General features: G+C 40.2%; 2 protein-coding genes across 5 annotated transcripts; one reads left to right on the top strand and one right to left on the bottom strand.

The window, feature by feature from the left end:
• The first annotated feature begins 5,238 nt into the window (after positions 1–5,238).
• On the top strand, positions 5,239–10,073 carry LOC133847796 (chromatin assembly factor 1 subunit A). Its single transcript, XM_062283022.1, has 3 exons — positions 5,239–7,193; positions 8,338–8,507; positions 8,565–10,073. Exons 1-3 carry the CDS (start codon positions 5,351–5,353, stop codon positions 9,768–9,770), a joined length of 3,219 nt encoding a protein of 1,072 aa, XP_062139006.1. The 5' UTR covers positions 5,239–5,350; the 3' UTR covers positions 9,771–10,073.
• A 1,685-nt stretch (positions 10,074–11,758) lies between these two features.
• LOC133847086 (DENN domain-containing protein Crag) lies at positions 11,759–25,930 on the bottom strand. 4 transcript variants are annotated; one of them, XM_062281872.1, is made up of 15 exons: positions 25,789–25,930; positions 24,630–24,959; positions 24,022–24,568; positions 22,934–23,084; positions 22,581–22,852; positions 22,304–22,517; positions 22,083–22,238; positions 21,852–22,016; positions 18,603–20,128; positions 17,325–17,642; positions 16,933–17,013; positions 14,907–15,384; positions 13,756–14,253; positions 13,507–13,691; positions 11,759–12,324 (listed from the first exon to the last, which is right to left on the bottom strand). In XM_062281872.1, the coding sequence occupies exons 2-15, from the start codon at positions 24,928–24,930 to the stop codon at positions 12,006–12,008; spliced, it is 5,211 nt and encodes a 1,736-aa protein (XP_062137856.1). In that variant the 5' UTR covers positions 24,931–24,959; positions 25,789–25,930; the 3' UTR covers positions 11,759–12,005. The 4 variants fall into 4 exon arrangements, with proteins under 4 accessions (XP_062137856.1, XP_062137855.1, XP_062137857.1 ...); XM_062281871.1 differs by lacking the exon at positions 25,789–25,930 and adding an exon at positions 25,551–25,723; XM_062281873.1 differs by lacking the exon at positions 25,789–25,930 and adding an exon at positions 25,148–25,361.
• Between the last annotated feature and the right edge of the window lie 916 nt (positions 25,931–26,846).

The following is a 26,846-nucleotide window of genomic DNA, read 5'->3' as shown; positions in this document are numbered from 1 at the left end:
TCGCGTTAATTGCGTAGAACAAGAGAGAGCGAGAGCGGGAGAGATAGAGAGAGAGAGAGAGAGAGAAGTACAATGAATTGTTAGAGATAGAGAGAAAACCGTCGACATCATGATATTGGCTAATCGAGAATAATTGCTTGATGATGCTCGGTCACCGCCGCCTTCGGCCAGGGTCAAAGGCGGAGACAGAGACAGGAACAGAGAGCGAGAGAGGAAACGAAAATTTGTCAAAGGTATTAGAGAATACACACACACACACACACACACACATATATATACAATATATATCTCCGGCTGTGTGTCGATGTAAACACGAGGCCGTCAAACAATAACTGTTGACAGCTCGTAAATTAATAATTTTGCACAGAGACCCTGGAATGAAAATATGTAAGGAAAAAAGGCCAAAGCCCTAAAAAGGAAGAAGCAGAGCGCATTGTGTAGGGACTACAAACAGGATGGGAAATACTCATTGGAACAGTAGCTCAAGGGGAATGGGAAGAGGAGGGGGGAGACAGCAAATTAGCCGCGTTTCCGCCTCGTTCTCTTGATCGGCATTGACACTGCCCTTCGCTTTTTCCGTCTGACACTTTGACTTCCTGTGGCCTTTTTCTTCCATCCCTCGTCTACGCATTACTCCCTCTCCCTCCCTCTATCTCTCTCTCCCTCTCTCTCTCCTTCTCTATTGTATATTAATTTCATGCAGTTCCAATTGCTTCGGCAATTTTCTATGTATTTTGGTAAAACAAATTTCAAATCGAAATCAAAACAAATTTTGTTACGCATCTCACTTCGTTTTCGTTCGTTTTCTTCTCTTTGTGCGTATTTAGAGCACACAATTTTGTTGTTTTGATAGTTGCCGACCAGGACGAAAATGTCAAGGATGAAACGAGTTCAGCACCGAAAAGGATGTGCAACAAATTCGCAACTAATTAATTGTTTTCAAATAGACTACCTTTTGTGCAAAAGTAATTAACAGTAGAATGAAGAACATAACCTCAATCACGTACATAACCTCACTTTTAATAGCGATCAGCAGCATTAACGAAAAATCGATTTCTTCACAGTCGGCAGCATTGAGATTTATTTCATTTAATTTTTGTTCAATATTTTCTATGCTATCGTATATAGTACTCTGATCCGTTTTGGATCAATGGTAAAAAATTTTATTAAAGATCTTCTAAAGAAAGAAAAAGAAATTATTTTTGTTAAATTACTTTTAATAAGTGAAATTCATTGAATGTTAATAATAAAGTTGTTTTCTATTTAATTTTATTTACAAAATTGATTTACATTTCTTTTGTTTAATAATGCTTATCAAATTTGTTTTACTTTTGAATTGTTTTTTCCAATCAAACTGCAGCAAACAAACATTAATTTCAAATTTAACAATATTTAATTTTTATTAATGATTATGTTTTAGTATTTTTATACGAATGATGATGATATATGATAACAATTACGATCACCATTGCAACACTTTTGTTTTTAGAATAATGTGTAAAAAAATTGAACAAAAAAATAAATCGTATTTAATTAAGAGATCTCAAAACGGAGGCCAATAAAAGAAGGCATTTCCTTTTACAAAGATTATATTAAAAAAGAAACAATAAATATACAAATAAATGATAAGAAATAAATAAGTAAATAAATACTACAGAATTTATAGAGAAAAAAAATACATGTTACATTATATAATCTAAGGGAAGACTTCTTTATTGGAAAAGATAACAAATAGATGGAACATCATACGAGTATTAAATTTGTAGAGGTAAAAAGTAAAAAGTATACCCAAAAAACGGCTTATAAGAAATGCAATATTATATTATTTAGAAGACTTCGTTATTGGGAAAAATTAAAATAAAATAAAATATTATTTTTTTTCCCGATTTTCAGGACTGCGTTATATTTTTGATATGTTAACATGGGAACCTCTAGGGAATGAGGAGGGGGCAAAGACAGTGACAGTGGTAAGAGACGCATAGCCAAAAGGGGGTGAGTGGATAGAGGGGGAGGTGGAAGAGGGGAGAGGGGGCACTCGAAGCGATGTGACAAACAACTTTCATCGCTGGCAATTTATAAGCATGACTCGGTGAACTCGACAAACCAGAAGATCGGAAGCTGTTTTGCTGCCCAGTCGAGGAAGGGAGTGAGGGAGGGGGGAGGTGTGGTGAATGGGGAGAAACTGCCACATCATCGCATCAAAGGCAATGTCAAAATGTGAATCAAGCTAATTTGTTGCAATGAAGCTTACAGAATGAGCCAGCAAATGAGGCAAAAGAGCAAACGGAATTGAATTTGACAGCTATTTATGATGATCGAGACGATCGAGACGATCGACAGATCGACATATCGACAGTTGGACAGGTTTTTTGACGACGATCTGTAACGTGGGCTGGCGGTGGCCCCGGGGCAGTGAAAAGTGTGGGAAATGCGTTTTCTACGAAATATCCGGAATACAACTGACAACAAAAAAGAAGAGAGAAAACAACGTCAGACAATGCGGCATTGTGTTAAGGACGTTTGCCGATGTTGCGTCGTCGTCGTCGTCGTCGTCTCCTCCTCGGGCAAGTGTGTCAACCTGTCTGGCTTTTTTTCTTTCAATTTTTTTCGGTTTGTATACCTGGCCAAGTTAGGAGAGACACTTCCTCCCTTTGAACTGATTTCCCAAACCCGAATCTCTTAACCATTCTGGATTCCCAATTTCACATTCTCGGTCTGTTACAATTTTAATGCGTATCCGTCTTCATCTCAAACGGCATAATAAAGCGAGTCCACACACACACATACAGAGCGTTGAATGCATGCATGCGTGCCTCTATAGAAATACGTGTCTGTGTGTGTATCGTCGAAGCGAAAACTAAAGAGCGACTAATGAATTTTCATAGCGAATTCCTGCGGGAATTCCAATGGCTTTCAGCGCCGGTGTTGCTGCTGACGCATCTAGAGGCGCACCATGGAAGCCACAAAATATTCAAGAAGACAAACTGACTGACTGACAGATATGTTAGATATAGACACAGAGGGCAGGTCCAGCCCATAGAGCCACCCAAGCGAAGACCACTCGACGCTCTAACAAAAGGAAACACAAACCGCAGCGCATGGCAAACAGTGGGCGAGGGGGGTTGGGTGGGGTGGGGTGTGGGATAACAGTGGCGTGGCGGGAGGCAAAAGCTATTCAACCAAATGTTGTATAAATGTAATTCAATACTTTTTTTCAATCTTGTTGCTGCTTCTCGCTGTTGTTTCTCTCTTCTTCTTGTTGTTCTTGTTGTTGTTGTTGCTGCTGCTACTTCTTCTTCTTCTTCTTCTTGTTCTATGGCAGTAAGTAAGCTCGCCCGCCCACTAAGCAGAATGGGGTGGGGCAGAGGTTGGGCGGCAAAATGTTGCTAACACACATTGGTACAACAAATTGGAAACACATTTTACCCTCCAATTACTTAAATACAATACTCACTGCGATTCCAAAGGCAACAACAATATGACAAGGGCGACAACCGAGCTAGAGGGGGAGAGAGAGATACAGAGGGAGAGGGAGAGTGGGGAGTGGAAAGTCTTAACTGTGAACAGCGACTTGGTCATTTACAGTGTGGCAACAAAATTAATGTCAAAATGTTTAAGCATATTGATTTAATTTTCCAAATTAACTTGCTTGCAATTTAAATTTAAATTACCATTTTAATGTATACAATTAAATGTAGTTGACTAACATCGTCAAATTCCAATTATTTTTGTGTATTTTGCATTATTTGTTATTTTAAAGTCAGCAAAGCATTTATTTTTCATCTTAGTAAAAAGAAAATGGCGGCTGCTCATCGCATTCGCTCAGTGTCCATTCGCAGCGGATCGAAGCACTTCGATCGCAATCGAAACTATCGATAGGCGCCCGCACGCAACTTATCGCTCACGCAAGCTGGCGCGTGCTTGTCAGTCTGTCTGTCTGTCTGTCTGTCAGTCAGTCATGTCGTGCACGCTTCACGCCAACAGGTTTCTAATTTCACTCTCTGTCTCTCTCTAGCACACTCTTTAGCGAGCCCTCAATTTGCTTTGGTTTGCGTGTCATCAAAAGGATGAATGAATAAATAAATGAATGGTTAGTGTCTGTGGCTGTGTGTGTGTGCCCAAATAGCAAAAAACCCGCTCTCCTGAGAATTTTCATGTTTTTGTACGCGCTAATAGATTTTCTATTACCTCCTCATTCACATCCTGACCCTCAACCCACCGCCCTCCGTCCGCCCCCCCCCTGTGCGTTCACATGCATGAACGAATTTTCATTTTACGCGAACTGCGCTGCTGCAGCGCAGCTCGGGCAACGAAATCCCAGCGGAACGCAACGCAAAAATTATTATTATTATCATCATCATTATTATTAAAGGAGTCGACATACAAAATGCGTATAATATGCCACATGCCAAGCAAAGGCCACAGACTATCATCGATTACGGAGTGGAGCGGGTGAGGGTGAGGACTATGGCGAGGGGGTGTGTCGTCCACCCCCTTTACTTCGTGGTAAACCGCAGCAGCAGAAACTGCGCTGCTTTTGCTTGTTACACATGTCAATATTAGATTTAAGATTTGGGCGAAAGTTAAATGGGTTACGAGCAACCAGGGTGGGGGGGAGTTGGCAGCATACACTTGTGCATCGGTTGCAATTTCCAACTACAAATTTAAGGTTAGCGTTTGCCTCCCTCGGATATGATTGCTTATCGCAACAAATTGTAATTAAATGAATGAAAATCAGCAGCGCCCTCTACAGGCTGAAGGCAACAGTAGCTCCGTTGTCATATCAACCAGTGTGGCCAATAATATGGCAGGGGTGGAGGGAGATGTGTCTTGTATATTGTTGCCGCAAGTGATTTATACACTTAAAGGAGATGATTGAAAAGGACACCTTAAAATGTTGTTAGTTGTAACAAAATATAGTCCATAATGAAATTGTATATAATTTTGCTAATGTGTGTTTAATATTAATCAAATAAATTAGTAAAACTAAACCAAATATTAATATTGTTAGTTGCATATTTAAATACAAGTGCAGCACATATTGGTGAATATGACAGCTGGCGCCATCTATGCAACGACCGCACAACGCAGCGCAATATCGGCTTTGCGTTGCCAACCATGCCAAAACAAAACCCGAAACGAAACTATCGATGACGTACAGCGCACCTATCGATAGATGGGGCACAGAATGCAACGCTGCAAAAACATCTGTGTATTGTTTGCTGTTGGCGCGCTTTTTACAGATATTGTTGTGCGTGTGTGTGGAAAAGATCAACGAAAAGTGGGAAAAACAACGCTGTACAATTTACATAAATAAACAAGTGAGAAAAATTCAACGTAACGTGCTAAGATGCCTGCCGGCATTGTGATTAAAACGCCAAATTCTGGACGTGCTAAGAATCCAAATGGCAGCAATAACAACAACAACAACAGCAAAGATAAAGATCACAGCGGCAGCAGCGGCAAAAAATTTGTCCAAACTCGCCTGCCCTTTAAACTGATCACCCCCGTGGCGGCAGCAGCATCAAGTGGATCAACTGCAGCAACATCATCGTCAACAACTGCCGCAAGCAGCGTTGATCTAACCGAGGATGCTGTTGTTGTGGAGCGAGAGCCGCGCAAGCGCAAATTGTCCTACGGCGTGGCCAAAGATGCGTCCACAGCTGCGGCCGGGGAGGAGGATGACGATGAGGCGGAGGCCTTGTCCAACAGCAAAGAGAATCAGCTGACGACGACGACTACGATCAGTAAAAAGGCCAAGACTCAGGACAGTGCTGAGGATGGCGATTGCATTGAGCTGATCGACGATGATGACGACGCTGACGAAGAGGAAGAGGTGCCGGAGGTGAAGGTGAAGGCAAAGGCGAAGGCGAAGGTGGAAGTGAAGCAGCAGCCCAAAGTCAAGGCGAAGGCCAAGCAGGAGACGGCGCCAACGACGCCGCCGGTGCAAATCAAGTTGCCATTGCACAACAAACGCGCCAAGCGACGCAAGTCGCTGAAGAAGACGGAGACGACGACGGCGACGCAGGAGGAGACGCAGGCGCAAGTGGCGCCACCTGTGCTGGAAGTGGAACGCAGCGATAGCAGTGACGATATCGAAGCCATAGCCGAGCAACTGAATCCGCAAAAGCGCGCCAAAGTGTTGGTCGAGTCCAAAATGGATGTGGACACGGATGAAACGCTGGCCGAGAGTGACAGCGAGCCCAAGGCAGCCAAGGATGCAGATAAGGAAGCTAAAGAACCGGCAGAAGTTGTCGTCGTTACTGAGCTGTCCAGCACAGATGTGGAACCGGAGCCGGAGCCGGACACCGAGCAGAAGACGAGCGATGATAAAAACGTTGCTGTGCCCGCCGAGAAATCATCGACGTCGACGTCGTCGCAACCATTGACGGCCAAGCAGCTGAAGCTGCAGGAGCAGCGACGCAAGGCGCGCGAGGAGAAGGAACGCAAGCTGCAGGAGGAGCGCAACCAGAAGCAGCAGGAGAAGGAGCAACGCGAACAGCAGCGCAAAGCGGAACGTGAACAAAAGGAGGAGCAGCGACGCAAAGAGCGCGAGGACAAGGAGCAGGTGCGTCGGCAGGAGCGCGAGGAGAAGGAACGCAAACGTCAGGCGGAGGTGGACAAGAAGGATGAGGAGAAGCGCAAACGCAACGAGGCCAAGGAGGAGGTGCAGCGCAAAAAGGACGAAGAACGACGTCGCAAGGAGCTAGAAAAGGAGGAAGCCGAGCTGAAGAAGAAACGCGCCGCCGCCTCGTTCACCAAGTTCTTTGTGCCCAAGCAGCCGCCGCGTCAATCCACCGGCAGCATCGGTGGCGGCCATCCAATGGATCAGGATCAGAATAGCTGCGACAGCAATGGACACGCCAATGGCCAGAGTCAGACGCTCGCCTTTCGTCCGTTTCAGATCAAGGATGACATGATTCTGGCGCCCGTCATTCGCGCCTCGATCGCCAAGGATTCGCGTCGTCAGCTGGATCGTCTCTTTCGCGATGAAGATGAGTACGACGAGGATGAGGATGAGGACATGGAGGATCTGAATGAGAGCATTGGTCGTGTGAAGCGTCCCACGCGTGCCCAACTCTACGTTGCTGAACTGACTCAAGGCAGGCACAAGCCTCTGTGCAGCAAACGCGATGTGCGACTGCAGCGACGCTCCAAGGACGAAGAGGACGAGGATGATGTCCAGATAGTTGGTAAGTACTTCTTATCTATGCCAGGAATCCGCTTGCAACTTGCTGAAATTACAGCATTAAGTCTCTTATAACTAACAATATTTTACACCTCTAAAAGTTGCAGTTATCTGCAATGTGCAATTAAAATTAAATGCAGATAAGTCCACAAGCATATCATCATATACAAATTGCAAATGAAAACTATTGCAAGATTAATTTCGTATTTCAATATATCTTCAAAGTGCATTTAACTGCAGTTGCAACTATGAAAATTCAGCAATCAAAAATGATTTTATAGGTTTTAAAATCATAATCAGTAATTGCAGCATTAAATCGTTAATAGTCAACTATATTTTACATCTCTAAAAGTTGCAGTTATCTGCAATGTGCAATGAAAGTAAAATGCAGATAAGTGCACAAGCATCCCTTATACAAAAAGTGCTGTTAACTGCAAAATTCAATTTAAAATCAAAACTATTTATTTCAATTTATCTTCAAAGTGCATTTAAATGCAATGGAAATTATGATAATTCTATTGTACCTTCAATCAAATGTGATTTTTAAGTTTTCTCCAACGAAAATGATAAATTTTGAAGATCAATCATAATTTATCTATTACGTTTGTTCAAAATGAATGACTTTTTTGTGTTTCAACATTTTCCGTTTAAAATTAAGCATAAATTAGGGACTCTAGATAAGAGACACTTTTATTTGCATTTTCATTTATTTTATTAATTTTGTTTTAATAAGAAATACAATTCCTTATTTCAATGAAATGAGCCAAAGAGAACAAGGTCTTCAGGCTCCATGCTGAAAGATTATTACACAAAAATGGGGCTTAAGTATAGAAGATATAGAAAAAAGCCGTTAAGTGAGGTTTAGTTGGTTACTAACTACTATAATATACCGAATACTATATTTGGTATATCGATATTGTACTAGGAATGAATTCCGATTGCAGTAAGCATTTTTTGTCATACAAAAGTATTAGTAAATAGTTTCTTTATTTCTTATTCAAAGTTATAATATACTTCTACCTTATGGATAGTGGGATTTACAATATAATATAATAACTAACATAATTATTGAGTCAAGTGAAAGTCATCGAAATCCGTATGCAAAGCGTTTTCTAATGAGCCAAATTAATGCGAATTTTGATCCACAGATGAACTGGCCAATGCTGGCACACCGATTGTCCAGGAACGGGCCAAGCAGGTGCCCTGGGTGCGTGCCAAGTACTTGCACTTTGCGGACAACCGTCGTCCGCCCTTCTACGGCACTTGGCGCAAGCGGAGTCAAGTGATCAACGCGCGTCGTCCACTGGGACAGGATAAGGTAAGAGAAGCAAACAGAGAGGGAGAGTAAGAGATGATAATTGTGTATACTTTGCAGGCATACTTTGACTATGAAGTGGACTCCGATTGCGAGTGGGAGGAGGAGGAGCCGGGTGAATCGCTGAGCGCGAGCGAAGATGAAAAGGAACGCGAATCGGAGGAGGAATCCGAGGAGGAATACAACGAATGGTTTGTGCCCCATGGCCATCTCAGCGACGAGGAGCTGCAAAACGACGACGAACTCGAGGATGGCAACACACGCGAAGCCCAAAAGGCGAAGCTCCAGGTGCTGCAGCAGGAGTTCGCACAGGAGATGAAGAAACAGACTAAAAAGATCAAACCCCGATTGCTGGGACCCGTTTGGCTTGACGAGAATGGCAACAAATCGGAACTCTTCCCAGCGGTCTTCGCACAGACAATCGATATGTACGGCTGCTGGCAGCTGGAGCCGTTGACACTGGAACCTCCGCCCGAGGTGGCGGGCGAAGAGGAGCCACTCGAAGCAGCGAAGGTACCGAAGCAGGTGCTGCAAATGGACGATCGATTGCTGCAGCAGTTGGTGCGTCTCATACATGGCAATAGCAATAGCAAGGTGTTCCTCATCGCCGAGTATCTGGAGTATTTGAAGACGCAGATCACACAAGAGTCGATGACGTTGCCGCCAAAGACGTTGTTGCGTGAGAAATTCGATGAGTTGGCCGCCTGGAAGTCCGTGGTGGTGGATCCCAACGGAGAGTCGGCAAAGAAATCAAAGAAACCGCGCAAACGTTTAAGCTGGGTGGTCAGCGAGGAGATATTGCAGAAATATGAACTGTCCGATCTGCCGATACTGAATCAATGGAGCTACAAGCTGACACCGAAGGTGGGCAAGGCGGACACATCGTTGCAGGAGCCAGCGGCAACAGCAGCAGCTGGTGATGAGCAGCAAACGGATCTCAGCAAGCAGCAAACGAAACGTGGCGAATCGTTGCCAAGCACACCGACAACCGCAAAGCCAACAGCAACCACATCGCCATCGACAGCAACAACTGCAGCAGCAGCAGCAGCAACTCCAACAGCAACAGCAGCCTCGGGGAGCAACAAGAAACGCGCCACGCTGCTGATGTCTGTGGGTCGTGATCAGCAGTTTCATACGCCCACAAAGAATGCGCTCATCAGTCAATATCTGCGCAAGCAAAACGGCTCAGAATCCAAGACAGCGAAGCCATCAAAGCCAGCGCCGTCCGTCGAGTCGAACGATGATGTTGTGCTGCTTTCCGATTGAGGCAGCTTATCTTACTTTTATTCATATACATATATTTGTCGCACTCTTTAATTACGTAGCCTGTAAGTTCGCGTAGCCGTAGTGTTCACTGTACTAGCCGTGTACGTTCCACATCAATTTTGTAATTCGTCAGCGATGAGCGACAATCCCCGCAAATTAACGTAAATGGATTGTCTGAAATTGTCGTCCGTCAGCTCTTGGCACTAATCTACGAGTAGTATATGCATTTTTTTTTTCAAACTCGATAATTCTGTATGTATTTCCATAACAACAAATAAATTTTGTTTATTATTTATAATCATATATAGTATGCAAAACGAATTTAATTAGTAATTCAATTTTATGGTCTTTACTATATCGAAGCACATTTATAAAGCATCAACACATCCAAAAAATATGATGCTATCTGAACTAGAGATGTATTGCAAGGATCACAAGGATCCTCTCTATCGATTGGTATACAAAAATTGGCGTGATCTGAGAAATATATTCTTTTAATTTTTCGACATTTTGGTTAAAGAAATTTTGCGAAAATTATAAAATCCAGGATAACTAGAGAACTACAAGGACGATTGAGATGAAATTTTGCAGGATAATAGTGCTCACCAATGTGCTTCGTTTGACACAGGACTCGCAAGGATCAGCCAGGACATGGCCGAGATATACACTATTTTATGTAAACAACAAAGTTCTTTTATCGCGAGTCCTGTCAGGACTTTCGTCCTTTTTATGATGCTAAGCAATTTTTATTTATAAAAGTTATCCTTGTGCCAAAGGACATGCCGATCGTCCTTCGAATGGCCGAGATACGGCCATGTTTTTGAATTTTTGCCAATTTTTCTATGCTCCCCCCTTTGAAAAATTTTCGATTTTTTTTTCGGAAAAATATTTCAACATTTTGAATATTAATCGATAGTATTAAAGAAATCCTCAAGAATCTGTTTCTAAAAATATGAAGTAATAAAAGAATTCAACAAATTCTTGTTTATTTGTAAAGTTTTTTTTTTATTTTAATTTTTGCAATTTATTTTTAAATTAATTTAAATATATTAAATATACATTTACTTAATATGCCCGACAAAAAAAAGTTTGCTGAAAAGGTAAATGAATTGTTTTAGATTTCTGATTTTTTTTTAATAAATTTTCATTTGCTATCGCTGATGTTGCTGTTGTATGTGTGTGTGTGAGTGAGGAGGATTTTATGTTTATGTAAATGTTTTATAAACGCGAAGTGAATGTATCTCTAATAATATTTACGTTTTTCTTTGTTATCTGATTGATATTTTCAAAATGTTCTATTGTAATCGTTGTTTTTTGTTGTTGTTGCTGTCTGTTGTTGTTGTCCCTTTCCATCCCAGATACATATATATATATATATATATATATATCTATGTTATGTATAAGCCTAGACCCCACCCGATCCCAGTCTACCCCCATTTCGAGACGAATTTCGATTTCTCAACACGCTGCAGTTGAATTAATATTTTAGAAATATTAATTGATTGATTGATTGATCAAATTAGATGCGATGCAGCATACATCATCATCATACATACATACATACATATAGAACCATGCATTCATATACAAAACTAATTACAGACATACATATTGTGTACCGTTATATTATATATAATAAGGCAAATATGACGAGGGTCAAGTTCGAAGGACGAAGAATCCATTAAAAAAAAAAAAACTAAATTGTCGTGTCTGCGTTGCGTTTCCTTTTTTTTATGGGAAGGGAGTTGTGTATTGTCTTAGAAACCAGTCATTTAATGTGTTGTGTGTGAAAGAGATGGACTCTGCATTGTGCGAGCGAGTTAGATATAGATGCATAGATATAGACAGTTAAAAAGATACAGAGATAGAGAGAGAGAGAGAGTGCCAAGCAACAAAATCATTGCCAATACAAAATGGGATAAAACACACAAATATTAAGTACTTAAATTTTAAGTTCAAGTCATTTACAAGTCAAAATGGTTTTTAGGTTTTCTTTTCTTTTTGTTTTTGTTGTTCTTGTTGTCAATTGATGTGGGTTGTGTTAAGCGTTTTGTTGTCTTTTTCTTATTTTCTTCCATACACATATATTTCTCATTTTGGTCGCCTTCTTCTTGTTGTCTTTTAGGGTTGCTCATCATCGACGTCATCATCTTCGACGTCGTCGTCGTCATCATCATCCGCATCCGCTTCGTCGTCCGCATCCTCAGCGCCTCCATCGTTCATTATCGCCACGCGTCAGGGCAACAACAACGGCTTGAAATACGCCCGACAGAAGATCGTCGATGCCGATGGCGGCAAATCCTGATTGCGATAGTACATGTTGCATTCACGCTCCGTCAGCTTATCAAAGACGGCCGCATACTCGCGATGGAATGTCGCCAGATCGACATTGGCCCGTCCGATGGCGGTGAGTGCCAGAAAGAGTATGTCCCTGTAGAAGGAATGCGAACGTTCCACGCCATTGTTCTTCAGCTTGTGGCGCTCGTTGGCCAGACGTTTCAGTGGCGTGGCCAGATCATTGCAGCGTATGGCCGAAAGGATTTGCTGAATGACGCTGCAACAAGTGAGAAAAATTGTAATTGAATTAGAATGTAGAGAAACAATACAATATCAATATTGTCATATTTCAAATACGTTTCCGGTACAAAATTAAAATACTCTTCTTCCCTATGGGTAGCGGGTATAAATAGTAATTGAATGTGAATATATGGATACAATATCCTCTTTAAATTACACAGACAGCCTTTAACTATCGCTAATCTCAAATCAACAATATTGTATTGACTAAACTAGTTCAAGTATTCCTACTATAAAATCTCTAACGATGCAGTCGTAAACTGAAAATAATTATAGAGTACAACATCTAAAGATTAAACACACATTAAGCATGTGCATTCAAGCGTGTTGCCCTTGTGCTCTGTAAGTTGTATTTACAGTCTTTAAGTTTATGCTAAACACTGTAATTATTTATGCAACATTTTTATAACAGACTACAAATTAAATTGCTGTAGAATTGAACACATATTTAGCCGCGTTTTAAATTGGATTCTGGGTATAAAATATATCGAATTTATCTAGAACTCAGCATATGTTTTACACATTCTTGCAAGCAGACAGAAAGACGTTTAAATAGATTTCTTAAACTGAATGTTCAAATGTCACATTTATAAAGACAAATTTATCAATCTGATTTCTTCAGTAGAATCACAAAATATTGAATTTGTGAAGTCAAAATTAACAAACTGATTTCGTAAGCTGAATCAAAACCTTTGTCTATTCTTCGATATTGTTTTAATGCGTCCAAAATTAACAGACGCTACAATACCTTAACATAGTGCAAGAACTATTGCTGTGCTGAGTCTATTTGACATTCTTGACGTTAGTTAACAAAGTTTACAGTCTTTTGAGTATTCTAAGATATTAGCCCTAAGCTTTAAGTCTACAATTTAAAAGTACAAGGACTATTGAGTGCTCTTGAATATAGTTTTACTATTCCTAGACTTAATAGACCCTTTATGTTAAATAAGTGCAGAGTCTATTAGTCATTCTTGATGTTCACAAATATCTGAGCCTTTTTTGTATTCGAAGAGATTGTTTTGATGTCCCTACACTTAATAGACTATATTTTGTGTAACACTATTGAGATCATTTCTAGCACTTATCAAACTTAATAGACTCTTGTATGTTAACAAAGGGTCTATGCGAGCTATAAAGTTCTTTTCATAAGCATGCTTACTTCTTGCTGAGCTGTGCCTGATCGGTGAGCAGAGCCTTGATTAGTGGGCTCGTTGGCTGCGTCTCGCGATAAAGAATATACATGGGCGGACCGCTGGTTTCGCTGTGCAGATTAAGATTGTCCCACAGGCATTGTATGTGCACCGTCTTCACCTTGGTCAATGGATCCAGTTGCTCCTCGTCACTCTGTAGCCAATTAAATGGAAATGAATTAATGGTTGTGACTTGACACTTGGACTTTAGCACTTACAGCTGCTGGCAGACAGAGTTCAGGCAGATGGGTTTTGCTCTCAATGCGCTCCATGAGCCACAAGAGGTTCCAATAGATGATGGGATGCTCCTCCACGAAATTGGGCTTAATCAGCGCCATGTCGCCCTCCTGTGTGAGTATATTCTCCAGCTCCTTACGCAGCACCAACGGATTTAGATACGGCAACTTAAGGCACGACTTGTCATGGGCCACACCACCCTCGCCTCCTCCTCCTCCGCCGCCATCGAGTCGGACAGCACCGTCGACAGCATCTGTTTCACTGTCCGTCGTCGTGGAGGAGGCGGAGAGACGTGTGATCTGAACGGTGAGGGAGGGAACAGTCAGCTTGTTGCACGCATGGCACGTGGTATTCAAATTGGAATCCTCCGCCGACCAACCGCTCATGATCTCCTCATCGTAGACGAGCACCGAGCAATTGTGGCACTGCGAACAGGTCGTCAGCTGTATCAGCACATCGCAATCGGGATCAGCCGAGGCCTAAAAGAAGCGCAATACAACGGGGATTAGTAATGGAATGTGATTAAACTAAACTTGTGATTAACCATAAATAAACAAAAACATAGTTGATGCGGACAACAATTATTGCAACAATTATTGTTTCTACAAATAATCATTTAATTTTAATCATTTAATTGCCTAAAAAAGATCAAGTCATGTTTAAATGCATTGCAAATAAGTGCATATTTCGGTTTGCTGCATCATTTTTAAGTTTTTAGTTTTTTAGTGGTATTAATGCAAATCTGCAATTACATTGATAATCATTTACTTGTCTGTAAAAGATCAAAGTATGTTTAAATGCATTGCAATTAAGTGCACATTTCGGTTTGTTGCATTGTTTTTTTTTGCATTGAAGTAAATTAGCAGTTAAATGAATTGCTGGGTTTGATAATGATTCGTGTGATAATTTACTTGTTTTTTTTTATTTTATAAAAACTGCAGTTAAACGAAAAAAGGTTGTTAAATGAACTGCTGTTATCCGCATCAATAAAATATGTTGCACAATTGATTTTTGTTGTACGAAAATGTGTTTCATACAATTTTCCAATGATATTCATATTGTTATATTGATTTCCACATTACAGAGAATTGCATGATTCTTTTTGCAATTATCGGTGATAGATTTTACTCACCTCAGTCAAGGGGCTGTAGAGATTGTCGGGCAGCGCAGGAAATGCGTGCATATGCAGCGCCGCACTGGAACTGTTCTCGCCCAGCGGTACCAGATTGTTGTAGCTGGACTTGCGTGACTCACTCAGCTTGCCCCATGGATCCAAATCGCTGGAGACGCGTCGCAGTTTCCCCTCATCGGCGTAGCCGCCAGGTGCGTCATGCTCCTCGCCAGCACCGCCTCCGCCACCGCCGCCATACGAATCCTGTTGCTGCTGATGATGATGATGGTGTTGCAGGTGATGGTGGTGATGATGATGATGATGGTGATGATGCTGCTGCTGCTGGTGGCCTCCGTTGTTCGTCTTCACCGGCGTCGAGTTCGCTGATATCGCGCCCTTGATCTCATCGAATTTACGCGTTAGCGAATTGGCCGCATATTTGATGCTGCTCAGACTGCCCTGGATCAGTTCGTTGGACTTTTTGCCAGTCAGGCTGGGGCTGTTTCGAAATGGGAAACAATTTTTGCGATTGGTTAATAAAGTTGTTATAAATTGATTCGAAGAAAAAAAAAAACACACAATGTTCTATATAAGTAGTATATACAAAGTTAGGGAGAGTGAACGTAAACAACATCAAGAAGAACAGCTAACGATCTTGTGTGGATGTTATGTGGATGCTATTCGCTCGTTAGCTGCTGTGCTAATTAATACAAGTGCTGAGCTTCAGTTACAGAGACAAACACAGAGAGTGAGAGTGTGAGTGTGAGCGAGAGACAGAGAATAAAAGTAAGTGCTGTCGTGTATAGTTTGATCGTGTATGATATTATATTATTTTCTTTATAAGAAAGTAAACTTGAATGTGTTGAATAAATTATTGATTAATGGCACTCTAATTGTTATAACATTTATTTTCTTTAAGACATTACTTTTTATGGTGTTAAATTAGTTGTGGATTTCATTTTACTTGTTTTTTTTCAGGAATTCCAATTATTATAACTTTTCTTTAATTTTCTTTAAGAAAGAATACTTTTAAAAGTGGTAAATTTATTGTGGATTTAATGAAATATTTTTGAAAAAATTATTGTTTTGTTGCAGTGTTTTTTAGGGATCCGAATAAATATGTACTTTTATTTCAATATTAAATTAATTGTAGATTTACTGGACTACTTTTTACTTTAATTTGTTTATTTCAGGATCCCCAACTATTAGAATAGTATAAAAAAAAGTTTATTTTCTTTAAGAAAGAATACTTTTTAATGTGGTAAATTGATGGTGAATTTAATGGAATACTTTTAAAAAATATAGACTTAAACAAATTTTCTATCACAGATCCCAATGATTATTTATCTTTATTTTATTTTATTTGTTATAGAAAAGTATACTTTCAAGTCTTTTTTTGTTGTATATTTTTGAAAAATTATGTACTTTAGTAAGCTGTTATTATAATTTATATATTTTTATTTTTTAATGATAGATGTTTTAAAAACACACCATAAACAATCAAGTTGCTTTCGAATGTTAAAAACAGTTGATATTTCTGAACATTTTTATTAATTTTTATGTACGATCAATGTGTATAAGTATGTGAGTGTGTGTGTGTGTGGGTGTAAGTGGCTTATGTCAAACCTTGAATTGCCCGCCACCAACAACAACAAGAACAACGATTTGATGCCGATTTCAATATATAGTATAGATGACAAAGTCAACGACGAGGACGAAGAAAATCGATAACCGATAACGATAAACCTATACAATGCTGTAAGCAATTGAGTCCAATTGTGGAACTCATGTGGAACGCATGTAGATTCAATTGTGTGTAAAGGGTAGAAAAGCAAATGCCACGCCATAAGTGTATAATTTTAAATATTATTCAAGTCAGTTAGTAAATTTTTACTTTATTCCCATAATTTGTAATTGCAAACGGTTTAGAACCAATGTGGATTGTAAGTAAGGCACATATTGCGCAGCATTTGCTCAGTGTGTGTGTGTGTGTGTGTGAAGTAAGAGAGTGTTTAAAAATCGAAGAACATTTCGAGAGCGTACTCACCTTATGCTCGATATATTTTCTATAATATTGGCGGGCAATTTCAAGTCTTTCTTAAGGGACAATCGTGCGGGTGAATAACGTCTACGATAATACAAAAAAGTCGTTGCACAGAAACGAATTCGAGCGATTTGAGAGAGAGTTTCGATATGTAAGATAAGAAATCAAATAATAAGCAAACCAAAATAATGATACAAATCAAAAAAAAAAATGGAAAATGCGAGAAATTTGCAGCTGATTTGTGTGTGTGTGTGAGTGTGGAATGCATGTGGATTGCGTATGTGTGGATCATATGATACAACATCAAAGTTGTCGCCTTCTTTCTTTCATTCAATTTGTTTGCTTTGTTTTCGAGTTGCTTCATTTCATTTTTGGTTTTTTTGTTAGTTAGTTACCCGAACGTAAACTTCAGCGATGAACCAATGTTGGCCAAACTGTGCGTCACTCCACTGCTGGCCACTGGCATCGTCTCCGACCTGTGCATACTCTTTCCGATCTGCGTCGATTCATCGAACGTGGCACTGCGTTGACCCCTGAACAATATCGGCTTATCGCTGTACATGTTGCTATTGAGCTGAGCCGCTGTCGCAGCTGCGGCTCCGGTTGCCATCTCTGACTGCGACTCCGGCTGCTGCTGCTGCGTGGGCGTTGACTCCTCCTCGTTGAGGGCGCCAAGCGGATCGTTTTGGGTCACAGGCGTCCTTGGCGAAATTCTGCGGGGGAGAAATGACAATAACGACAATTTAGAATAAAATTCAAGCCATATGTTAGAATTTGCCTAAAGATCGATTTACATAGAATTAAATTCTATTTAATTTAAAATGTAAGAAAAATGAAATCTCGAATTGAAACCAAATTCTGTACGAAAAATATACAGAAATTTATAAAATGGACAAGCAATTAAAATTTGTTATTTCTGGTTGGACGTTTTTGAAGAAAAATGTGAACAGTTGGATCATATTGAAAAGTCGAATTAGGCGTTTAAAACTAACTAATCGATTATTATATAAGCATACACTTATCATATTAATGTTAATGAATTCTAAGTGTGATTAAAATTAAAAATGTTTAATTTAAGCGCTTCTTCAAAAATTTCGTTATTAGGGATGCTTTTTTAAAACAAAATACTTATTTAAATTGGACCTTGGAATCGATAAAATCTAGATTTCAAAGTTTCAATTTGAAAAGATGCTTAAAAAAATAAAATCGATATTTCAAAAAATTACATTAAAATATTTCTTAAAAATCGATGTTTCCTTAAAAGCTTCTTAAAATTGCGCTAGAAATTGGATTTTGAAAAAATTAAACCTAGGTTTCAAAAATTTAATTTCAATAAAATAAAATTGCGCTTGAAATTGGGATTTTGAAAAAATTAAACCTAGGCTTAAAAAATTTAATTTCAATTGATTCTTGAAATTATAAAATAATTCAAATGTTTTCGATGTAAAATATTTTTTAAAAAAGACTCAATGCTTCTTTAAAGACAGCTTAAAAATTGCACTTCAAATCGATTGTTAGAAAAAGGAAATGTTTGTTTCAAAAATTCGCCTTAAATTGATTCTTGAAAGAATTAAATAGAGGTTTCAAATTTTAGTCTTAAATTTGTCTGCCACTAACACTTTTAATGTTCAGCTATTTTGTTTTTTTGTTGTTTTTGGATAGTTGCTACTCACTTGGTGGGACTCTGGACACGTTGTCTGGCTCGTTGGGCCGCCACATGCTCGTCGAGCTCGTCGCCTTCCCGCTCCTCGTCATCCTCGTCCTCATCCTCATCCCCATCCACATCCAGATCATAATCACCACCAGCAAACTGCAGATCATGCTTCACCTTCTGCGGCGTAACTGGCGCCGATGTCTGCGCACTTTGCACTCCATTGCCATCGACATGGACATGCTCATCCTCGTCATCGTCCTCATCCTCATCGTCGCCATCGCCAATGCTCATGATCTGCTTGCGTGGCTTAGCCAACAGCTGGCCATCGCCAAAGGTGGGCGTGTGTGGCGACGTATGCGTTGCACTCCCGTTGGCGCTGCTGTTGTTCGTCGTCGACTCGCCGCTGATCAGCAGACCGGCGCTGTTCACCACATCCTCGGTGGGCAGTGCATCGCTGGCCGAGCCCGTCACCGTTTGACGCACAATGCTGCCCAGTTTGTTGCGCAGCCGATCGAATGCGGCAAAATCGAGTAAACCTCCGCCACCGCCGCCTCCTCCAGCGCCTTCTCCCGAGCTGGCGAGACTACTGCGCGATTGTCCATCGACCATTTCCAAGGTGCTGAGATTGTGATCATGCGATGCACTCAACGATTTGCACACCTTGTTGCTGGCCCTTCGTTTGCCAGCGCGTCGAAAGTGCGCCGCACCCATCACGACATTCTTGATGCGATTCCAGCGAATCTGGCTGAGCGTTGTGCTGTCGCTGGGCCACTGCGACTCGAGAACACAGCGATTGTAGAAGCCATAGGTCAGCGCATTCGGTTGCACACCCGAACGCTTCATCAAATAGTGCAAACGCACCGCTAGCACTGGCAAATTGTGAATGCCACAGAGCTGCATCATGATGCGATAGCAGAACTCATCGCAGGTGATCTTCAATTTGCTGGCACGCACCAGCACATCGTATGCTGCCCGCAGGATGTCGTGCTCCTTGCCCGCATGCCGCGTATCCAGCACCATCGAGGGCAGTATCAGAAAGTACAGTGAATAGCATGTGGCCAGCAGATACTTGGACCACGCCTCCGGATGCTGTTGACACCGACTGGCCATCTTCTGGGACAGCTTCACCTCGTGCTTGGTGCGACGCGCAATCGGCGATCCCGGCGACAGCGATGCGTTCAACTGCAGCTGCAGGAACTGTGACAGCGCCGTCTTCCTATTGCTCTGCAACAGCTCCGGTTGCAGCGTAAAGTTGCGATAATTGTAGCTGGACGAGACTACACCGCTTCCACCTCCGCCAGGTGTGCTGGCCGTTGAGGTGACGCTGTCGGGGGGAAAAATGTATTTGGTGCGTTCGCTGTTCTGTCCCGTGTCCCAGTCCACCAAATGCAGCTGGGCGGGCGTCTCATCGTAGCCGCCCACCTTCTCGGCGCACTCGTCGAAGAAGCTCAATCCATGATCGCCGTCCGAGACGAAACTGCGCTCCTCAATGAATCTTATGAACATCTGCGTTTTCATCAGTAGCTCAAAGAATTTCTGATGCGACTGTAAATGAAGTGTTAAGAATACATATTATTATATTATATTTAAGCAGTCAAAGAGTTAAATTGAAAATTACTAATAAGAGTTTAATTTAAAATAAATTAACACCAAAAATAAAAAAATAATTTGACGCGGAGGCAGAAGAAATATCTCTGAATTTAAGTGATTGTTTGTATGTGTAATCTTAACGTATTCTATTTAATAATAAAACAGATAACTTTTAAAAATGCGATTACCTTATATGAATCAACAATATTTGTTATACTCTTGTTTAAAAAAATTATTTGTCTGAATTCGTTTCATTAAAAATCATCGATTTAAAAGTGATTTAAGAGACAATGTTCAATTTAGTATATTTTTTAGTCTATGGTATATTTTATAATGTAATAGTATATTGTTATACCAGAAATAGTCTTCGGTATATTTCAGTTGTTGTGTGTATATATTAATTTGCTATTCTATGGTATATTTTGAATGAAATAGTATATTAAAATACTATAAATATGATTCGGTATATTTGAGAATTTTTGGGAAATTAATTCGGTATATTTTAATTATACTATTGCACTTTTAAGAGACAATTTTAGCTGCTTTACTAGAATATCGGATACTCTATGGTACATTTTGATTGTAATAAAAGTATTCTGCAAAATAGCTTTGTGTTGAATTTGACAAATTAAAAAAAAAGAAAAACCAAAAATATATAAACAATTTCATTTAAAATGTCTCTTATAATATCAAACAGAAAACACCTCATTGTGGTCTAAGAAATATTTAAAAATGATGTCATGGCTATTTCTATTTCAAATCGAAGTGATTCGATTTATATAAAAAGAAAACAGAAATAATTATAGAGGTGTTACCCTCATTATTTGTTGAAAAGTTTTCTTAGAAAAGTGTGTCGCAAAGTTTTAGCTACTGAAACCCAATAATTATTCTTATTATTATTTTCTTATACACATCGAATTGTGTGCGTTACTGCTGCGAATCATCTTTGGTTACTTTTAGAATTGATGAGATCATTAAGAAATGATTCACACACACGATACTTTTAGCTCACGAGAAATGGGCATTTTATGATGATGTGAGAAGCGTTATCGTTCGATCATAAAAATAAAATGTGTTTGATTAGCAATAATAATATTGAACAGCTGCGAAAGGGTAACGGAAGTACTTAACTGATGATTATATCAGTTTTACCAAAAAGGGGAAGAAGGTTTGTTGATTAGATAAATGAATCTTGAAAAAATCTTTCAATATGGCCTAAAGAAATCTACGTTAAACTTGTAAGTTTATTATAAGTATATTTACTGATTATATTTATCTTAATGTCAGATGAGATCATAATAAATCGACCTACAGGGTATCTGTGAGTCAGTCATGCTTGTGTGCTCAGCGGTTTACTTGATCTTAATTGATTGCACACAGTAAACAACAATTAAAATCAATGAACGGAAATGGCAATGAATCTATTTTAATTAAAATTGGAGAAACATTTCAGTTGAGTTTACTTGAACGAAACATGTGCGAAAAGGAAAATCATAAACAAGCCATATAGTAGAATAATGTACTATATATATTAAGATTAAACGATTCAATGTACACATTCTGTTATCTCTCTCAATTGAACGAGCGCCGCGGCGCTTCATAAAAATAGATTGATATTTGTTTTGTTGTCTTCGCGTGCATTTCTTCGGAAATTCTGACATTGTCATTGAATATTTACCTTATCGCGTGAGCGCAGAAAAGCCTTCAGCTGGAATAGCGCACTTGGATCTGTGGCACCCACCGAAGGGGCCTTCGATATGGGCACCAGATAGTCGCGATAACCGCGCAATATGGACGCCATGAAGAGCAGAAAAGCCTCCTGAATACGCTGCTCCAGCACCAGCTGCAAGGCAACAAAATGCAATTGATTAACGATTTACAGAATTAAAAATATGTGTTCATCCTTTACCTCCCGCTTGCGTTTGCGTATGTCGCGATCCAAGCTATTGGTCGAATCGTAGCTAATCGGTTTGGCATTCTCCAGTTCGGTGAGCGTTTGACGCAACAGTCGGGCGGCACGTTTCGGCAGCAATTTGGGCGTCAAGTGGCGCTGCGAATCGCAAAGCTACAACAAAGAAGTAGAATAAGAACATTAATGAATTGCCACACTTGAAATATATCTCATCTTACGCTTATGTTATTGGTATCCAGATCAATGCAGGTGACATCTGTGGGCGGTTCATACAGATCGAAGAAACGCGAATCGACGCCAATTAAATACGGCACTGGGGCATGCAACACCTCGGCCAAGCCCAGCGGACAGAGCGGTATATAGGGACACTGCCACTTGAAGGGAAACAGCAGCGAGACAATTGCCTCAGCCACGGCAGTCAACGTAGCAGGTCTGCAAAGCAAATAGAGTTGAGTTATCCAAGTTTGCACAAAGAAAAGTTTAATAAACTCGAACCTGAGCGAATGAATGAGTATCTTCTGTTCGGTGAGCGCCAGCAGCAAGACGTGCAGACAATTATCGGTGCCGAGATTTTGCAATAGCATATAGAAACCGGCTCCACTGCGTGGCAATGGCGAATCCTCGGGCTGTGTTAGCAGTATGCGATCGTTCGATTCGCTGGACAACTGTAGATGTATGCTCGGGGCTGGGAATGGCACCTCGTCCAGCAGCTGGATAATGTAACGTTCCACGGGTATCGGTATATTGATGCCATACAGAACCATGCGCTAAATAAAGTGAAGTCAAGTAATGTGAAGTAAATATTCAAAAGTCATTTAGCATACAACTGGCAATTGAATGAGACTTACGTGCAAGTATTTGAGCCACTTATCGAAGGTGTCGCCGAATGGATGATGCGACAGCAGACAGATCGCTTTGATCATGTGCAGCGAATGCTGTGACGCAAACTCCTCGTTCCAGCCAAGCAACTCGCGCTGCTCTGACGACAATTGCGATTCACTGCAAAGTCAAAGGTTAACAATTTGTAAATATACAATGAATTGTAATGCTTAATTTACACAATTGAATTGCCACAAAGCCAAACGATGCATGAGCACAGCAACGAACGTAGATCATCAACAAAGTGTTTTAAAACATTTTACTTAAATCGATTTAAAGCAAATTCTTTAAACACAATTCCTAATTCTTAATTAATTTCTTTCAATTAGATCGAATCTATGATCAACATAGATCATACCATAATAAACGCAAAATAAAGCTAATTCCTAAATCTTTTCTTTAAATTAGATCTTTTATATGATCAACATAAATCGCACCATAATTGAGATCATTTCAAGTGTTGTTAAAAATATCAAGCTGAAACATATTGTTTACGGCTTGAAGTCAATAGTAAGTTGTTTAGTTTTGTACAAAAATGTTTAGGAATCGAGTGAGCATTAAGTTAAAATTGAATAAGATGTTACCTCATATCTTTAAGCTATTTAAAACACCGAAATTTCAAAACAATATGAACATATTAAAGGCTTGGAATTGGTTGTATATAATGTTGATTTGCGTAACTCAAAAATGTTATTGAATTAGAGGAGAATACATTCGATAAATCTTTGTTATAGACCGCAACATGTTGAAGATATTAAGAAATCGGTTTAGCTCAATATCGCCACAATTCCATTCTGCTATGAATCTGTTTTCTGGTGCCATGAATCGAGTTCTTTAGCTTGAAATCTCAACATTTCTTGCAACGTTTTAAATAGCAACTAAAACTGTTGAAAGCTTTGGCAATTGTAACGAAATGAATTTGTTAAATACATCACATATTTTATCACTATCACCATGCTTTAAATTTAACTAAATATTTGGCAGTTTGTAGATTGATAGATTGCTAGCTTAGGCTGTCAACGCTATCAAATCACTTAAGAACTATCAAATAACTTACTCGTAATCCTCGTAGAAGGTGAGCGCCGATCCATAGACCTTGTAGGTGCCATCGCTGACGGTGAGCACAAATGTGCTAAAGACCGGACTGATCGGTTTGCGTTTCTCGGTGCCATTGACATGTGGCCACGCCTCCAAGCTAGCGCCCATGGGCAGACAGAAGAGCGGCACGCTGGGGCACAGCTGAAGGGGGAAATCCGTATGATCGACGGTGGGATAGCGTAACAATATTTCCGGTTTATAGCTAATATGCTTGGGCCGATACATGGACTTTTTGTAGCACAAATACACATCGCTGCCCACAAGGCCCTTGTTCAGCGTCTTGTAGATCAGGCAAAACGCATGCGGCGGTCGCTCTCCTTTGCTCTGAACAATCACACACAGTTCGGTGACCACCAGCTCGTTGCATGGCATCTCGGGACGGGCACGTCGATAGGTGAGAAATGTCTTGGCCGATGAATTGTTGACGTTGGCAACACGTCCGCCTGGCGTTTCAGCGACAATTTCCGCATCGGACATGATGCGTTCGTGGCCATCATAGAGCACACCTTAAGCAGAGATTAACGAAGATTATTAAGTATAGAAAGTGAGTTAGATATTTGATTCTACCTATGTCGACTAGCGGTGGCCGATCTTTGCCGCGTCGAAAGTATATATAGCATTCGGTGGTGCGCACCGAGCCGTGATTTAGATTCGCTGGCAGGCCGGTGGGCGTGTGCTCCAGCAGCTCGTAGCCATCGGGCAGCTGTTCGCCGAGCAGTGGAAAGAAGACGCCAATGTCGGTGATGGGCTCAATTGTGTTGGCGGCCCGCAACCGTCCCGAATCATTGAATATGTTCTCCTGGAGCAGCTGGGGCTGCTCTGGCATTCCGGCTACCACAAAGTAGTCGGCAATGCGCTTCTCCTCCATTCTCGGGTGTGTTTGTGTTGCGTGTCAAGCTGCAAACAGAAATGTTAAGTTAAGTGATAAGATAGTGACAAAAAAAAAATATGAAAAAAAAAATTAAAAATATGTAAGAAGTTAGATAGTCTTCGTTTGATATTGGTGAACAGCACTTTTTTTTGGGAGGGAGAATGACAAAAAGTCCATGTCGGGAGCAAAAAAAAAGAAAAAGAACTTTGTTTACATTGCCGACGCGTCGCAGTCGCTGGTATCGTTAAAGCTGATTACAAATGCACATAAGTAAAAATACAACTGAAACGACTTTTTTTTGCTGGAGTCTCGCTTTGGACTTTGTTGCTGTCGTTGTCGTTGCTGCTGCTGCTATTGTTGTTGTTGTTGTTGTTTTATATTATGCTGCGACCACAAAAGTAAAACAAAAACAAGTTCCGCATGATGATTCAACGCCGCTTCCGCCGCTGCTGCTGCTGCTGTCGTCGTCGTCGTCGTCGTCGCTCAATGCCAGAGGCTTTTAGCTTTTGGCTATGTGATGATGGCGTTGTTGTTTAGAGCAATTCCAAAAATCAGTTGTTATGACGTTGAGACGAAGAGCTCGGGGAGGGCTGAACAAGTGGCGCAGCAATGCTTACAATTTCGTTGTTATCTGCTTAAGATGCTGCTGTCCTCTGTTGTATTTTTTTTTTGTTCGAATTTTCGTCGTCGTTTTTGCAACTTCTCTTCTCACTACGTTAATTTCAGCACACAGCGTTGCACAAACACACACACACGCACACACAACACACACTCGCAGGCACACATATATAACAAATTCATATAAATGTTCATGCAAAGTCGAGAAGACGAGACACGAACAATTCTCATACATACATATCGATATGTAGGCGGCGACATTCGCCCACTTTGCACTTTGTGTCGTTCTAGCCCTCTTTAACTATCGCGCGTCTTTTGTTCAATATAGTTACGTCGTGACCGTTTTATTACATGGCATTTTAATTATTGACAGCTCTAGTTGTTCATATATCGCATTATGCACATCGATTAAAATAAAACAGACTTTACGTATTATCGATTATAAACATAAATTGTATCGCTTACTATATATAATATTCAACTTATGCAATGCAGTTAACAAAATTATGTACAAATTTTACAAATTACTTAAATAACATTTTTATAATTTATCCATTTTGTAGACCAAGCAAAATAGCACATAGAAAATATCGATAGCATTGTTTTTAAAAAGTCCAAAGTTAAATGAATTATTTTTTGGCCAAATGCTTACAGAATTTGGCCTGATGTTGATTTGTTTATTGTTTTTAAATTACTCAACAATCCAATTAAATGAGTTTAGCCGCTTGGCAGTGGGTTGTGCGACAACGGTAGCTTACCAGCTGTGTCTGACAGTTCAACGCTTGAATCAGCTGTTTCAACAATTGTGCGATAAATGTAGCTGAATATATCGATATCACGGAGAAAGCAACTAAGCATCGATATTGCTATCACTAACGCGGGAAACGGTTATAAAAACGAAAAAAAAAGTGTTAAAAATATGCGTTTGTGTAATTTATCAAGTGGTTTTTTATTAGTTTTTAATTAATGTTTGTTTTAGTGCAAGTGCAACGATAAAATGCTAATAGAAAGTGTAAGTACATCGTCCAGCCAGTGGCGACCCAATTAATGCTTAGTAATTGAATTAAATGTGCAGCAGAGCGCGTCTAGTCGGAACAATGGCGTCACATGCATTAGACCCAATTATGCTTTTTATGGCTTAAAGCCAAGCGTTGTCTATTATTCCTAATTTACAGCGTCACAGTGGGTGACCGGACTTGTTGTCCATTGAGCCGCATTGCCTGATTTCATTCATTCGTCCATTCATGGCTTACTCCATATGTTCCACTCAACTTGAGTGCTTTTCAAATCACTTA

This window comes from Drosophila sulfurigaster, chromosome X (genome assembly GCF_023558435.1).
Source record: "Drosophila sulfurigaster albostrigata strain 15112-1811.04 chromosome X, ASM2355843v2, whole genome shotgun sequence".
NCBI classification, from domain to species: Eukaryota; Metazoa; Arthropoda; class Insecta; order Diptera; family Drosophilidae; genus Drosophila; species Drosophila sulfurigaster.
This window is presented reverse-complemented; position numbering and strand designations above follow the sequence as displayed.

What these genes read in the sequence shown, in the direction of transcription:
- LOC133847796 (XM_062283022.1), top strand. Translation starts at nt 5,351, where the DNA reads ATGCCTGCCGGCATTGTGATTAAAACGCCAAATTCTGGACGTGCTAAG. An exon ending in GGATGATGTCCAGATAGTTG is followed by an intron (nt 7,194 to 8,337) that starts GTAAGTACTTCT and finishes TTTGATCCACAG; the next exon opens with ATGAACTGGCCAATGCTGGC. An exon ending in GTCCACTGGGACAGGATAAG is followed by an intron (nt 8,508 to 8,564) that starts GTAAGAGAAGCA and finishes TATACTTTGCAG; the next exon opens with GCATACTTTGACTATGAAGT.
- LOC133847086 (XM_062281872.1), bottom strand. Translation starts at nt 24,930, where the DNA reads ATGGAGGAGAAGCGCATTGCCGACTACTTTGTGGTAGCCGGAATGCCA. An exon ending in AGTGGCTCAAATACTTGCAC is followed by an intron (nt 22,853 to 22,933) that starts GTAAGTCTCATT and finishes CACTTTATTTAG; the next exon opens with CGCATGGTTCTGTATGGCAT. An exon ending in TTCTGCGCTCACGCGATAAG is followed by an intron (nt 20,129 to 21,851) that starts GTAAATATTCAA and finishes CTTCATTTACAG; the next exon opens with TCGCATCAGAAATTCTTTGA.